This window comes from Crinia signifera, chromosome 9, assembly GCF_055691185.1.
Source record: "Crinia signifera chromosome 9, ASM5569118v1, whole genome shotgun sequence".
Classification (NCBI taxonomy): Eukaryota; Metazoa; Chordata; class Amphibia; order Anura; family Myobatrachidae; genus Crinia; species Crinia signifera.
The window spans coordinates 128,570,290-128,586,145 of record NC_139225.1 but is presented as its reverse complement, the minus strand read 5'-3'; the positions used below and the strand labels follow the sequence as shown (position 1 = coordinate 128,586,145).

General features: G+C 45.0%; 1 protein-coding gene across 3 annotated transcripts; it reads left to right on the top strand.

Moving 5' to 3' along the window:
- Positions 1-91: 91 nt before the first annotated feature.
- LOC146036005 (uncharacterized) lies at positions 92-8,758 on the top strand. Of its 3 annotated transcripts, none has more exons than XM_083159750.1 (3): positions 92-1,658; positions 1,695-1,802; positions 2,811-8,758. In XM_083159750.1, the coding sequence occupies exons 1-3, from the start codon at positions 253-255 to the stop codon at positions 3,451-3,453; spliced, it is 2,157 nt and encodes a 718-aa protein (XP_083015876.1). In that variant the 5' UTR covers positions 92-252; the 3' UTR covers positions 3,454-8,758. The 3 variants fall into 3 exon arrangements, with proteins under 3 accessions (XP_083015876.1, XP_083015877.1, XP_083015875.1); XM_083159751.1 differs by having other exon boundaries at positions 92-1,802; positions 2,811-3,098; positions 3,135-8,758; XM_083159749.1 differs by having other exon boundaries at positions 92-1,802.
- The last annotated feature ends 7,098 nt before the right edge of the window (positions 8,759-15,856 follow it).

The following is a 15,856-nucleotide window of genomic DNA, read 5'->3' as shown; positions in this document are numbered from 1 at the left end:
CCTGTATATAACCCACACAAGGTGGTTTATTATTCTTTAGAGTACAGGAGATTTCTTAATAATGATGCGGTGATTGTACTGGTGACATCACTTGTGTGGTTCCAGTGAGATAGAATACAGGCAATTATTGTTATATATGCATCAGCCATATCTGTATAATACCTGAGAGACAGTGTCACAATTATCTTATTATAGATATGTACTTTGCAGGATATCATTGGTATATACATTAGTCCTGTGCTTACATCACAGATGTTTGATCCAAAAATTAAATATACAATATGTCACAGATGTGTTATACTGGACAGTGTGGAAGTCTTGGACTGGTTTATTATGTTGGACAGTACAAATTCAACGTACAGGTATGATATTCTGGAAGGTACAGATCCCACAGACAGGTGTGTTATGCTGGACAGTATGGAAGTCACGGACGGGTGTGTTATGTTGGACAGTATGGAACTCACGGACGGGTGTGTTATGTTGGACAGTATGGAAGTCACGGACGGGTGTCTTATGTTGGACAGTATGGAAGTCACGGACGGGTGTCTTATGTTGGACAGTATGGAAGTCACGGACGGGTGTCTTATGTTGGACAGTATGGAAGTCTTGGACTGGTTTATTATGTTGGACAGTACAAATTCCATGTACAGGTATGGTATTCTGGAAGGTACAGATGCCACAGACAGGTGTGTTATGTTAGACAGTATGGAAGTCACGGACATGTGTGTTATGTTAGACAGTATGGAAGTCACGGACAGGTGTGTTATGTTGGACAGTATGGAAGTCACGGACGGGTGTGTTATGTTAGACAGTATGGAAGTCACGGACAGGTGTGTTATGTTGGACAGTATGGAAGTCACGGACGGGTGTCTTATGTTGGACAGTATGGAAGTCTTGGAGTGGTTTATTATGTTGGACAGTACAAATTCCACGTACAGGTATGGTATTCTGGAAGGTATAGATGCCACAGACAGGTGTGTTATGTTGGACAGTATGGAAGTCCTGGACGGGTGTGTTATGTTGGACAGTATGGAAGTCCTGGACGGGTGTGTTATGTTGGACAGTATGGAAGTCACGGACGGGTGTGTTATGTTGGACAGTATGGAAGTCACGGACGGGTGTGTTATGCTGGACAGTATGGAAGTGACGGACAGGTGTGTTATGCTGGACAATATGGAAGTCACGGACGGGTGTGTTATGCTGGACAGTATGGAAGTCACGGACGGGTGTGTTATGTTAGACAGTACGGAAGTCACGGATGGGTGTGTTATGTTGGACAGTATGGAAGTCCTGGACGGGTGTGTTATGTTGGACAGTATGGAAGTCCTGGACGGGTGTGTTATGTTGGACAGTATGGAAGTCACGGACGGGTGTGTTATGTTGGACAGTATGGAAGTCACGGACGGGTGTGTTATGCTGGACAGTATGGAAGTGACGGACAGGTGTGTTATGCTGGACAATATGGAAGTCACGGACGGGTGTGTTATGCTGGACAGTATGGAAGTCACGGACGGGTGTGTTATGTTAGACAGTACGGAAGTCACGGATGGGTGTGTTATGTTGGACAGTATGGAAGTCATGGACGGGTGTGTTATGCTGGACAGTATGGAAGTCACGGACGGGTGTGTTATGTTGGACAGTATGGAAGTCACGGACGGGTGTGTTATGCTGGACAGTATGGAAGTGACGGACAGGTGTGTTATGTTGGACAGTATGGAAGTCACGGACGGGTGTGTTATGTTGGACAGTATGGAAGTCACGGACGGGTGTGTTATGCTGGACAGTATGGAAGTGACGGACAGGTGTGTTATGCTGGACAATATGGAAGTCACGGACGGGTGTGTTATGCTGGACAGTATGGAAGTCACGGACGGGTGTGTTATGCTAGACAGTACGGAAGTCACGGACGGGTGTGTTATGTTGGACAGTATGGAAGTCATGGACGGGTGTGTTATGCTGGACAGTATGGAAGTCACGGACGGGTGTGTTATGTTGGACAGTATGGAAGTCACGGACGGGTGTGTTATGCTGGACAGTATGGAAGTCACGGACGGGTGTGTTATGTTGGACAGTATGGAAGTCACGGATGGGTGTGTTATGTTGGACAGTATGGAAGTCACGGACGGGTGTGTTATGCTGGACAGTATGGAAGTCACGGACGGGTGTGTTCTGTTGGACAGTATGGAAGTCACGTACGGGTGTGTTATGCTGGACAGTATGGAAGTCACGGACGGGTGAGTTATGTTGGACAGTATGGAAGTCACGGACGGGTGTGTTATTTTGGACAGTATGGAAGTCACGGACGGGTGTGTTATGTTGGACAGTATGGAAGTCACGGACGGGTGTGTTATGCTGGACAGTACGGAAGTCACGGACGGGTGTGTTATGCTGGACAGTATGGAAGTCACGGACGGGTGTGTTATGTTGGAAAGTATGGAAGTCACGGACGGGTGAGTTATGTTGGACAGTATGGAAGTCACGGATGGGTGTGTTATGCTGGACAGTACGGAAGTCACGGACAGGTGTGTTATGTTGGACAGTATGGAAGTCACGGACGGGTGTGTTATGTTGGACAGTATGGAAGTCACGGACGGGTGTGTTATGTTGGACAGTATGGAAGTCACGGACGGGTGTGTTATGTTGGACAGTATGGAAGTCACGGACGGGTGTGTTATGCTGGACAGTATGGAAGTCACGGACGGGTGTGTTATGCTGGACAGTATGGAAGTCACGGACGGGTGTGTTATGCTGGACAATATGGAAGTGATGGACAGGTATGATATTTTGGACAATATTGAAGCCATGGACAGGTGTGTTATGCTGGACAATATGGAAGTGATGGACAGGTGTGTTATGCTGGACAGTATGGAAGTGATGGACAGGTATGATATTTTGGACAATATTGAAGCCATGGACAGGTGTGTTATGCTGGACAATATGGAAGTGATGGAGAGGTGTGTTATGCTGGACAATATTGAAGCCATGGACAGGTGTGTTATTCTGGACAGTATGGAAGTCACAGACAGGTGTGTTATGCTGGACAATATGGAAGTGATGGACAGGTATGATATTTTGGACAATATTGAAGCCATGGACAGGTGTGTTATGCTGGACAGTGTAGCTGTCACAGACAGATGTGCTATGCTGGACAGTGTGGAAGTTACAGACAGGTTTAGTATTCTGGACAGTATTGAAGTCATGGACAGGTGTGTTATGCTGAACAGTACAAATACCGTGAACAGGTATGGGCCCTTATTCGGGTTCACTTGCAAAGGCAAATTCCTTCTCAAATGGACAAAACCATGTGCACTGCAGGTGGGGCAGATGTTGTGTGGTGTCTGTGCTGCTGTCCTGGTAAGGGTTCAAAGCATTGCTGCCAGTCTGTGCAGGGAACTTTTGGCAGGCAATACTGACATCCTGGGCACTAAAACCTTATTCAGGGTATCCATGTAATAAGTAACATATACGGAAAGCTGTGTTACTGTCACAAACTGACATCACTCTATGGAAATACTGATATCAGCGTTCACTCGGCAGATGTACCAGTCAGTTATCTCTGTACATTTCACTTTGCTGGACTGAAACGTATGTTATGTCTGAGGACTATAGTCATTACCTGTAAATACACGCGCCCTCAGTGTCCGTCTCCCTTCCTCTTTGATCCCTGCCCATTGACATCTTCAGATAGTACTGGGGAAAGGAGACATAGCTTTGTGTATAACACAATAACCATCCCAGGTAGTCTTGCATTGAAATGACCTATTGCCATAAAGGGAATCACTTTAATTCCACTTTCCCTGCTTTTATCAATGGCTAACACAATACAATGCTTCGCTGCTTGGAATTGAATGAAACTGGCAACCATGCTGTTAACATCCATATGGTGACTGGAATCCCAAGTTCATCGATATTCGCTGAGAACTGGTTAAACAATGCACAAAGCCGCTGTGGGCTGTGACCCCAGGACATGGCCTAGCTGCAGAGTTGTCCTGGGGGGCACAGGGTTGTTGAATCGCCAGGGAACACTGGTTACATGCTCCGCTCTGGTACTCGGCCATGCTGCTTACAGCAGGCATGTTAAACGAGCGCCGAGTATGTGTTAGCGTTTGTGTGTGTGTGTGTGTATTGCTGTGTACAAATGAAAACACAAAGCACTTAGCTAAGTGAGTGCCCGATGATGGGACAGAGATGAGCCTGGCCAGATAAGGTGTATTTCTCTTACTGGCCAGACTGAGCTTATTCAGACTGATCATTGTGGAAGCCATTTAATATGAACTGTAAAGGGCTGCTAAACCTAAATGCAAGTTAGTCCAGAGTAATAACATAGCTCGCAACATGACCCTCTACAGGAGGGACACATTGCTCTGTTTCTGGACTTTCCCCTCAATGTATGATTACCATCACCTGTGGTAAAACGCGGCATTAGCCGCGAACCTCCCGTTTGGGGGAATACTCACGTCCTCTGACAACGAGGATTCCCCCAGAACGTTGAATATGGTGAGCGGTCGGCGTGGGGGTTATACGGTGAGGGTGGCTTGCTTTCGGCGATCCTCATCATTTAACCCCCTCGCCGGCCTCATTGAATACGGCCCAAAGAGGAAGTTACAGTTATATAAGTACTGAATATTATATAAGCAGACCCTCCGTGGCTACTGCAGTTACATACAAACATTTATTGGTCAGATAATCAATATTTCCAACTTATACCCCTTTCACATCGCAACTAATTACCGGGTGTTTTGAGTCAGTTATTAGTGTGATGTGCAAGGGGTTACCATGTCCCTAAAACGGGTAGCAACACGGCAATACGAACTGGTAAGAAAGCAGAGTTCTTATGGGTTTGTTGCCATGGTGCTTGGAGGTGTGAACAGATTAAACGGGTCGAGCGACCCATTTCCCGTTCACTATATGGAGAAGGCAGTGCTTGGAGCATCGCCAGCTCTGAGCTCTGCCTCCTCCCCCCCGCCCCCGATGATGCGGCAACTCCCTGCCGCGACCCTGATGACGTCAACGAAACGGTTCGCTGTGTAGATGTGAACATCCCAAAATGAAGGTTTGCGCCGGGACTGACCCGTTTTAAAGCCCTGGTACGAACCTTCATTTTGCGATGTGAAAGCAGCATAATTGGGAAATAATTAAAATCCAACAAAAAAGTAGTGTCTTCCAGGCCGAAATTTCACAACGTCCCAGCCCCCCTGCTCCGTCCAATCATTTTGCTGCCCACCCGATAAGATGCCCCTCCCTCACATTCATTCTGTCTACATGTATTGTGTCCATTGTGAATATCTAGTATTGATAAAGTTTTGTATGTAATGAAACCACAGCGACCAATCAGACAGTTGCTTCCATTGTCTGACCTGCACTAGACCTATAGGGGTACATTTTACTGAAGCTTCTAAAAATGAAAATAGGTGTTGTCCATAGAAACCAGATTCTGTTTATCATTTTCTAGGATGTAATAGAGACGTGACATACTCTGGTTGCTATGGACAACATCACCTCTTAATTTTTAGAAGCTTTCGTAAATGAACCCAATAAATCTAATTGCTGATTTGTTGACACAGTTTTACTACAGATTTGCACCTTTGAACTATGGCCCTTATTCTGGTTCACTCGCAAAGGCAAATTCCTTCTTGAATGAACAAAACCAGGTGCACAGCAGGGGGGGCTGATGAAACATGTGCAGAGAGAGTTAGATTTTGGTGAGTTATTTTTGTTTCTGTGCAGGGTAAATACTGGCTGCTTTATTTTTACATCGCAATATAGATCTCACTTTGAAGTAAAACCCCACCCAAATTTAATTCTATCTGCACAAGTTACATCTGCCCCACCTGCAGTGCATATGGTTTTGTCCATTTGAGAAGGAATTTGCCTTTGGAGTGAACCAGAATAAGGGCCTATGTTAATGTCTATTATTTTTTATTTAAGTGTGAATCATGTATTGTCTCATTCAGAATATTCTGCTCTTCTTTATTCTCTTTTGATTACCTATAATTATTATTAGTAATCATTTCTGTATGCAGAAGAGGGTTTATCACCTCATCGTCTCTGAAGTGGCCTCATAGGGGCCCTTATTCTGATCTCGGCGGTACGGCCCACGTGCGGCCGTACCGCCGATGTTTTCACTCTGCACATGCGCAGAGGTCACTCTGCGCATGTGCAGGGGAAATCGCCGCACAAAAAATGTATACGCCGCAAAGGGGGCGTATAGGGGCGTGAGGGGCTTAATAGCCTCATTACCCTATGCATACGCCCAGCGTTTCATGGGCGTTCCCATGCAAACGCGGGGCGTATGCATGGTAATGAGGCTATGACGCCAGTGATGGGGGCGGAAAGCTGACATCGCCGGATGTCAGCTCTCCGCCCCCATACAAGCTTTCACACGGACGATTGTCCGTGTGGTCTAAGCTTGCGGGAGCTGGTGGAGCGTGCGGCCCTGCCTTCGATGGTCGCCGACCATCGAATGCAGGGGGCAGCTCCCACCATGGTGGAGGCGTACGCCCCACCATTTTCATGCGGATCGCCAGCCGTCCGCGTACGGACGGCCGTGGCGATCCGTATTGTAGGCGGGGATTGGTTTGTGCGGCCGGAGCAACGTATGCGGCTCCGGCCGCACAGATCAGAATAAGGGCCATTGTTTTTATAATCTAGACCTATTTGTGCTGTGAGGGACCCTATATGTCAGAGTAGATGACATTAGAGTTAAAGGGACCCTACCTATCATGAATAAATGAACGCAGTTTTTTTGTACCTTCAGCAATAAATTTGCATAATTATTTCAGTGGTCTCCTCTCCGCCCCCCCGCCCCCTTCCTCAGAACCAGCCAATGGGAGTTTGGGGGCGGGCTTAGAAGAAGTGCAGCTGCATGCTGCATCCTGGTTGCTGTCGCCAATAGTGTAGACACATTCGATGCTCCAAAATGTCATTGTGACAATGATGGTATTTGGGGTGGGGGGGGTTATTATTCACTTGTGACTATTGTACATGTCAGTATTTTTATTACATTAATAGAAGTGTTTCTAAAAAGGAACTTTCCCATCTAAAGTGTGCCATGAAGGTGTAAAGTTGCTCCTGTCAAAATATAGGCCGACGCCCAATTGGTACTTCCGTTAATGTAAAATAAAGTACATTATTTGGAATGTGTGGGGAGGATGCTCTGTGGCCCCCATGTTCACTCGAGTATAAGCGTTTGCTCTCCCCCCCCCCCCCCCTAATTTACTGTACCCATGAATTGCATGGTGTCACCTGTGGGGCAAATTGTGCAGCTTGCTTTTCTATATCCTTCAGTCTCCTTCCACAACGCAATGGTGCCCATCACCAGAAGCTGCTGTGTTATTGCTTAGAAACCTGATCTTTGCTACTTTTCTGTTTTTTTATGGTTCACGTGAAATAAATGAAACATTCGAAAATATATATATTTTTAGTAATTCATAATAATTGCATATCATAAATAATTGTACTATCATACATGATCTCTACAAGAGCCTTGAGCAGCAGTCGCATCTCATCCGATGATGTGCCTCGCTCCCTTCACTCGAGAGGTCTCTTTCAGCCTCATCAGTGAGAGAACCGACACCTATTGCTTTGAAGCACACTGTAAAATAAAGACATTGAGACCGACGGAGAGATATTTATCTAAAAATATATATATTCACATTTTTTGATGGTAGTGTCCCTTTAATGCTATGACACATGTGACTGAAATAACAGCCATTCAAAGGAGTAATCACGTTTCTCCTGACTGCAAATAGAGGTGATATCATTCTAAGTGCATCTGCCACAAGGTAAGCAAAACCAACTGCACTCATTAAACCAGTCATGTCCATACGATGGCCCCCGCAACTATGGTGAAACTACACATCACAGCATGCCTTGCCATAGTTTTAACACTCTTTGATAGCAAAACTGTGGCAAGGCATGATGGGACTTGTAGTTTCAAAACAGCCGGAGAGCCATAGTTTGGACATGCATGCATTAACCTAAACAGAAGGAATATCTTTGCTGAGTTATACTGCCCAAATACAAATCTTTTATGAGACCTGTGGGACTAGGCCTGCTCTACATTGACACAAAATTATGATTTTGGTTGTTTTTAATAAAAGGACTGTCCAGATCAGATGCTTTTAATTCCGATTTGTAGCTTTTCCGTCCATTTACGGTCCAATGCCAGAGGCTCGCTACCAAAGGGAAGGGAGGGTGTAATCGCCCCTTTGCAGATAGCACTTTAGAGGCAATACGAGGCACCATTTTGAAGTACAGTTTGAAATCCGTATTTTAAAATGGCTTCCAAGACTCCCAGAAAACCTCTTTTCCAGTCAGTCAGTGTTAAACTTTGCCAAAATCTGTAACCTCTTCAAGAAAGAGATCTTGATGTTTATTCTATAGGAAGAGAATGAATCATTTCTCGCTTTATCCACCCCCTCCTCTAACAGCCATCACTCGTGTTTGTGTTTCTGTATAAAAAAGTAAAAGATGGACAAGAAAGAATTTTGCACAGATGTACGTGTTACTTCGAAGGTGCTGTAAAAACCTGATATAAAAATAAAGAAAAAAACTTTAAAAAAAAAAACAACAAAATGACAAAAAAATGTAATAAAAGAAAAAAAAAAAAAGACCGTTTGGGGTGGGGTTTTCGAACTGCCAAGCATTTGATATTTTGCAGCTGTTAGGCTGTTTGTAATGTCATTGTGATTTTATTTTCTGTTGCTTGCATTAGTGAGATCAATTGTTATTGTGTGTTAATAAACCAATGAGTTGATTCTTGTGTTATGGATTCTTTATTTACATATTGTAAATATCGGGGCAGTATGGACGGTGTAATAGTTAGCATTACTGCCTCACAGCACTTAGGTCATGGGTTTGATTCCCATCATGGCCCTAACTGTGCAGAGTTTGTATATTCTCCCTGTACTTGCCTGGGTTTCCTCCGGGTAATTTTAGTGCATAATGTAAAATTGCGTGGAATCCAGTTTATTTTCAATTGGTTTTGAATATGACATCGTCCAGATGGTGGCTGCTATTCGTGACAGACAGTTTCGCATCACTGGGTGGGTCATGTCTGGCGTTATCGCTGTCATTTCACAGCTCACTTTCATTTGCGTGGCTACATTGACAAGCAGAATTTCATTACTGGGCAGAAAACAACCCTCATCAGCTTCATGAGAGGCCTCTACACAGCCAATCAAACACTCAGAAAGCTGAGGTCTGCGAACATCCACCAAGAATCATCAAGGAGCTCGTGACATCTATAATTCAAGAAATGATCATATATTCAAAACTAATTGAAAATATACTGTATTACATGCATGATTATGAACCAAAATTGTGAGCATTAGCCATGCCTTTATTGTTATAAAAAAAAAAATGTATAATATATATATATATATTATCATCTATATCTATGTTGTACGGCTCCAAAACACTGCCATCTGTTGGCAGCAAGTGGAACCACATCTACTAGCTTTGGAAGCATTTGCTTTGAGTGGGCTTACAGTGCCATCTGTTGGCAGCAAGTAAAACTACATCTTCTAGCTTTCGAAGCATTTGCTTTGAGTGGGCTCAATATATACATATATATATATATATATATATATATACACACAGATACACCACATGTGTCAATTTACACATATACGCACATTTACTTTAGTGTTTGTGGTCGCACACAGGCACAGAGACAATATTACTGTATATAAGTGATCGGTTTGTGGCATGTTGAATGCCGTATTCTAGACTGTCTGCAGTGAAGACATAAATCCTATAGCGTTATACAATGTCTGCCCTGTTAGTGAAGGTATTGGAGGGGTTAAATTGTGAAGTAGAGCTTTGATGCGTTTGGATTGTTGTCTTGCACAGTAAATGTGACTGATTTAGTATGCACAAACATTCAAGGTCAGAACTGAGATTAGTTTAAAGAATGTTTCAAAAACATGGCTGAGGGGGTGACAAAGGGACACCATCGTGACTACAAAAAAGCTGTTTCGCCAGCAATCTTGGGGTTCTCCTTATAAGGGCAATCAGGCTGTCTGGGCCTCCCTCTCCAGGATGCACCAATAGCACATTCACTAAATTTATTTGAAAACTGGACTAAATATAATTTTTTATTATTAATTCCAATGAATGACACAGATAGAGCCCCTCTCATTCACTGCCTGTGCTCGTCAGATCGTCCCCACACGCGTCCCAGTCTCTCAACGGCTGGGTGACCAGATCCTGCCCATCTCCTCTTCAGGGAGACGGGCAGGAATAGGGGGGAGGGGCGGGGACCGACGATGGTGGCGGAGGATGCAGCGGCGGGGAGCTTGCGGGGGCTGGCGATTCTATCACCACCACTAATGGCATAGGTGATGGGATCTGAATTAATTGCAATATATGGGATCAAGAAGAATTTTTTTTTTCTACCCATGAAGGTAAATTGGCAGCTGTAACCCTAGGGCTTTTGGTTTGACTTTCTCTGGCTAAATAAAGCAAGGATTTAGAAAAGGTTAAATTTAGCTGCCTACTCAAGGTTGTAGGGAGGGGCGGACTAGGGCTCAAGGCCAACAGGACAAGACCATTGCTGTATCAGTGATGCCTTTCCTTATGGCTTCTGGAGTGACCAGAGAGGCACACAATGGTCCATTTTAAGAAGTTGTTTGCCAACCTGCCATCCCTTATTTCATAACCAAATCAGGGGTGGAGGGTGGGGGGCAATGCACTCATTTCGACCTGCTCATATTTATATACGTTTCAGCATTTTATACACAGACATAAAGAAACACATACGGCCTGACGTGAAGAATAATCCACCCGTTAAGCAGATATTTAATCCAGTAAACCCATATATCCCAGTTTTTCCAGGTCAAATCTGGAATTTCGGTATTAGCATGCAGCATTTATATATCTATATTAAAGGCTGAACAAGGTCAAATAGATGATACAATTTTTAGGTTCCAAAGCAGTCGGAGACCTTGTTCCAAATCACTTCATTTGCTGCCTATGTAATGGGCACAAATACCCAGCTTTCCTGTGTGGCAGCATTATCATGTCTGCAGAAATACTGGCTCCTCTTTCTGCCCAGCAACTTGGTGTCAAATTGCAAATTTCAGGAACGCAGTGAGGGGAGAGAAGGTAGATTTGATGGATAAAAAATACCATTAAATATTCATTGGTATTTTTGCTGATATTTGTTGAAATTCAGTGTTGGGCTGGAGCGAGATTTACACGTAATGAGCAGAAAGTGTCAGAGGGAGATGGGTGAATGAAGAAAGGGGTGTGGGGGGAGGTGAGGGAATTGATTCTGCTTTTAACTGTTTAGAAGCCGGCAAGGAGCCAAACACTGCTTTTTATTCAACAGAAATCCAGAGGATTAGAGATAACGCAGATAATATTTATTTGATTTCGCAGGTGAAAAATAAGCGAAGGAGATTACACTTAATGTACAGGAGGGGTTTAATCATTTTAAAATACCTGAATAGTCCTAGGTCTGCTCATTGCAAGCTGAAGATTGCAATCTCCTGAGAAAACTGCTTTCCCCACTTTCACAACAGGCCTCTTATAGAAAGAGTCTTCGCCCCTCTCATAATGCGTTAACCTGAAAAGAAATGGTTCTATTTAAACCAATTTTCTTGGCATTCCCTGTTCTACAAATGGGAAGTTGTAGTACAGGGAATGCTGTCCCGTTGCCGTGAATGGGGTGCTTGAGCGTATCGCTCGCGTCTGCGTCCCATTCTCGGCAAACAGCGCACTGGCCGGGTTGGATAAACCGGTCTTCATCTATACATGCTGATGCTTAATGCCAAAAAGATCACAACATTTTTCAGGCCACAGACCACATCTCCTGCATGCCGCTGTCATTTCTTTAAAACTCTGTACCACCAATAGTGTTAGAAAAACATGGGACATGTTGGAATTCTCATCGCTGAAACGTTTTTTTGCAATATTTGTACCGCTAACAGATATACTTAGGAGAGCCCAAGCGGGGCTAGCGTAAGAGTATCCTGCCTCTCAATGAGTTGTTTGTTACATGTTTCAACTGTAGTTTCGCTTGTCCACATGTCTATGGTTAAGTGGACAGTGGGTATGATCAGGGGCGCCGACAGCTCTGCCGGGCCCTAGTAAAATGGGGCGTGGCCAATGGGATGGGGCATGACCACACCTCTGTTAAAATAAAAACTTTGTAGGGGCAGCAGGTGCAGACCTGTACAGGGAGGGAGAGGCCAAACTGCTGCTGCAGCTGCCTCTCTCCGCAGCTCAGCACTGAGCAACATGTGCTGGGCTGGAAAGAGAGGCTGTGCTGCAGCGGAAGTCTGTCCTCTCTGTCACTGCCCAACTCTCTGCAATGGGTAGTTAGTGGGCCCCGGGCCCCTTTATTAGACCCGGGTAAAAAGTACCCCCCCTAGGTGCCACTGGGTATGATGGTATGTTGTAATCCAATTATTAGGGTTTTTTTTTCCCCAACATTCTGCTGCAGTCTAGTTATGAGGTGGCAAGCGTCGATAAGGAAAGAATGTGCGGCCATCAGTCAGTATGTGGCCCAGATTGACAGAATGCCAGGACAAATTGCACAGGTCTTGAAAAAGAAGGGTCAACACTGCAAATATTGCATAAACGTAATGTAATGACAATGATGAATTGCTTGCAGTGGCAGCTTTTACCTCTGTGGAGGAAGGGGGCTGCACAATGACCCCCCCTCCGCTGCCACCAGTACTTTTCCGATAATGCACATGCGCTGGCCACCAGCCTCTATAGGCTGTTTCAGCAGCAGTCCATAGAAGCATATTCACAGTTACGGGTCCGGCAAATGTGCAGTATCATTCTCGGTATGTGCAGAACCCGTTTTTATGGGCTGCCCCTGCAGCAGCCCATAGAGGCATCCCGGAGGAAGGGAACACCTCCATGAACAGGGCAGGCAGCTGACATCCGGTGAGGTCAGCTGCCTGCTCCCGGAAGGCAGGAAGCATGGGTCAGTTCGCATGGGTCAGCTGCCCGCCCTCAGCAGACTTTGTCCCGCCCACATTCCCATGGGAAAAAACAGCTTTTTTTAATGGGGACACCCATGAAACACTGGGCATTCCATGTACCAGCGCCGCCGCCACCACCCCCATCCCTCCCTCCACGATGCGAATGGCCCGGCAATATTGCAAATAGCCGAGGCCGTTCGCATCGGGGCAGGGGGCAAATTTGGTTCACAGGAGCGAACCAGAATCGACCCGATGGTGCGAAGATCTGAGTCATGCCTTGGATCTCGTTATAGGTAATTTCACGTAGGTTCGGTTTTCTACGTTGCTCTTCTCTACTTAAATCTATCCCCTCATCGAACATCTGACAATGTAAAACTTTTGATTTGATACCGCTTTCACATCGCAAACCTGGGTCGGACACAAGATTTTGAATTCCCTTCTTTTAGTCTGGAATTAATTGCTAAGTTGGTCATTCACTTTGTTGCTTTTATACCTGGGTTATAAGTGCAGTGTGAAAGGGGTATACAATGCCTTAAATGTTACTACACAGGCAGTGAGGTGCATCCAGCCAGTGACATGGTAATGAAAGATGGGTACAAGTCAACTAAAGAAGCAATCCCTAAGCTGGACAACGTTACTGAGCAGCCTTCAGGTACAGGTACATCTTATATTATGTAGAAACAAAGGACACGCACTGACAATCTGACCATACAAGTAAGGAGTCAGGACATGGTCGCGGTGCAGCTGTCGCGATGAATTCCTCTGACTTACATAACAAACGCAAAACAGACAGCTGACAAAAGCCAGGTGCTACACAAAAATAAATGGTGACCCCTGTGCGTGTATGTACAAGGGGATTACTGACCACTTAACCCCCTGAATTTAATAACAGAAATCCACCGATATACAGTATGCCTTAAATAGACAAAGAGGGAACACAAGGCCAGCCCTGGTTTCTGGGACAGGTACTACAGCACGACCCAAAATATTTCGGTTTGGGTGGGGAAAAAATACAAAATTCCCCAGTATTCCCCTCACTCTGAGCTAGACCATATGGGATATGGGTAAGGATTGGAAGAGAAATATTATAGTGTGGGGAAATGGTCCTCTCCTGGCAAATGGGAAACACATGAAAGCCAAAACTAATCAACACCAGAGAGGCCGGAGTCAGAATCTGGGTGATCGGCAGTAGAGATGCTGGAATGGAATGTACTACAATTACAGATCCAGATTGGCACCAACTAAATTAGAGTGCAGTAGGGGTAAATGTACTAAGATGGGAGATCTATAGAAGATGGTATGTAGCTCATAGCAACCAATCAGATTCTGGAGGGAATTCAATATCTGCCAATATTTCCCAACAGAGGAAATATATCTGCACTCACCTATTCAATGCTGCCATTAAAGACACCATTGATGGGCGTCAGATCCGACTTTTTTTTTAAACTCGGATCCGTTTTGTCGGAAACGGGCGCCGATTGTCGAATTCACAGCTGTTTTGCCAATCCTCAGACTTTTCGTCACTCAACAGCCGGAACTTTTAATTTCCGACGGTCAAGCTGTCTGATGAAAAGAAAACGGCCCAGGATTCCGACTGTCGGAATCCCATATTGAATACCACCCCCACTATCTATTATCTTCTAGAAGGTGCTCAGTAAATAAGAAGTACTGTAGAATCTGATTGGTTTCTATGGGCAACATCCCATCTTCAATAGAACTCCCAGTACATTTACCCCAGAGTGAGTAGGGCTAGACATTTCGGAGTCTGACTGAACAGGGCTAGAGCACTGATCCAGGGAGAACTTAACCAGAGTAATTAGGATTCACCTTTGAAACCACATTCACCAGGGCACGGCTTGAGGCCCATACAGACTGGGCGATTTGAGCTGAAAGTCGCTCAAAGCGGAAGCTGCTGCACGCTCCCGCAACATCGCCGGGAAAGCCGTTCATAACCAGCAGATGAGCGGCTTTCAGGACGGCTTCGCATAGCACTCCGCTATGCAATGCCGTCCTCCCCCCCTCCATCGGCACCGGGCAGGGGGAATGCCGCTCAGTGTTTATGCAGAGATAAACGCGATCATCGATGTCCATACACGCTGGGCATAGTCGCCCAGTGTGTATGCACCTTTAATAGACAAGGATATAAATTTGTAACCTTTGGGCACGGGAACCAGGAGATGCACCGAGCATTTAAACCCGAACAATGACTAGAGGCACCAGTCCACAATCCATTGCAAATAAAGAAACAGGCCAATCCAGAAGGAAAATCAGAATAAGTAAAACTGAACAGAAGAAAAGTCACTGCAATTCCAAGAACAGGGTGATCGGGACTAGAGGGATTCCACATTCTGAATAAAGCAAACGAAATGGATTTGTCCAGAAGTCACATGGCTAGAATAATCTTTAAATTCAGGATCAAGGAGCAGAATGTGGCTTCAGAGCAAAACTGATCCGTGCTAGCGGGACCAGAATGCATTGCAAATTCAAAACCAGGGTAATGAGGAGTAGATGGGAGCAGACTAATTATAAATGTGCGGCTAGAAATAGATGATAAGCAGAGAAACGTCTGGCACAATGGATATACGATTCATTATTTTGCCCTGTGATGTTGGCTCTTTTTCCTCTGGGAAATCTGCTCACCGCGGACACACGGCAGAGAGAATCTGTGGGGCCTGAGTCCTTTCACATTAATTCCAGGCCTCTGTCCTATCCAATTACATGTGTAAGAAATGGACAAATCCCAGAATGCAGAAAGTGTCAACATTATCCACACCCGTTAAATAGACGCATTATCCTTAGGTTACAGCACTACCTGCTCAAGTATGGCTGACATTTATTGGGTTAAGAAGAAATACATTGAATGTGTATATGATAATAGCTCTCAAATCGTGAATTATATAGATCTAATAACCCTG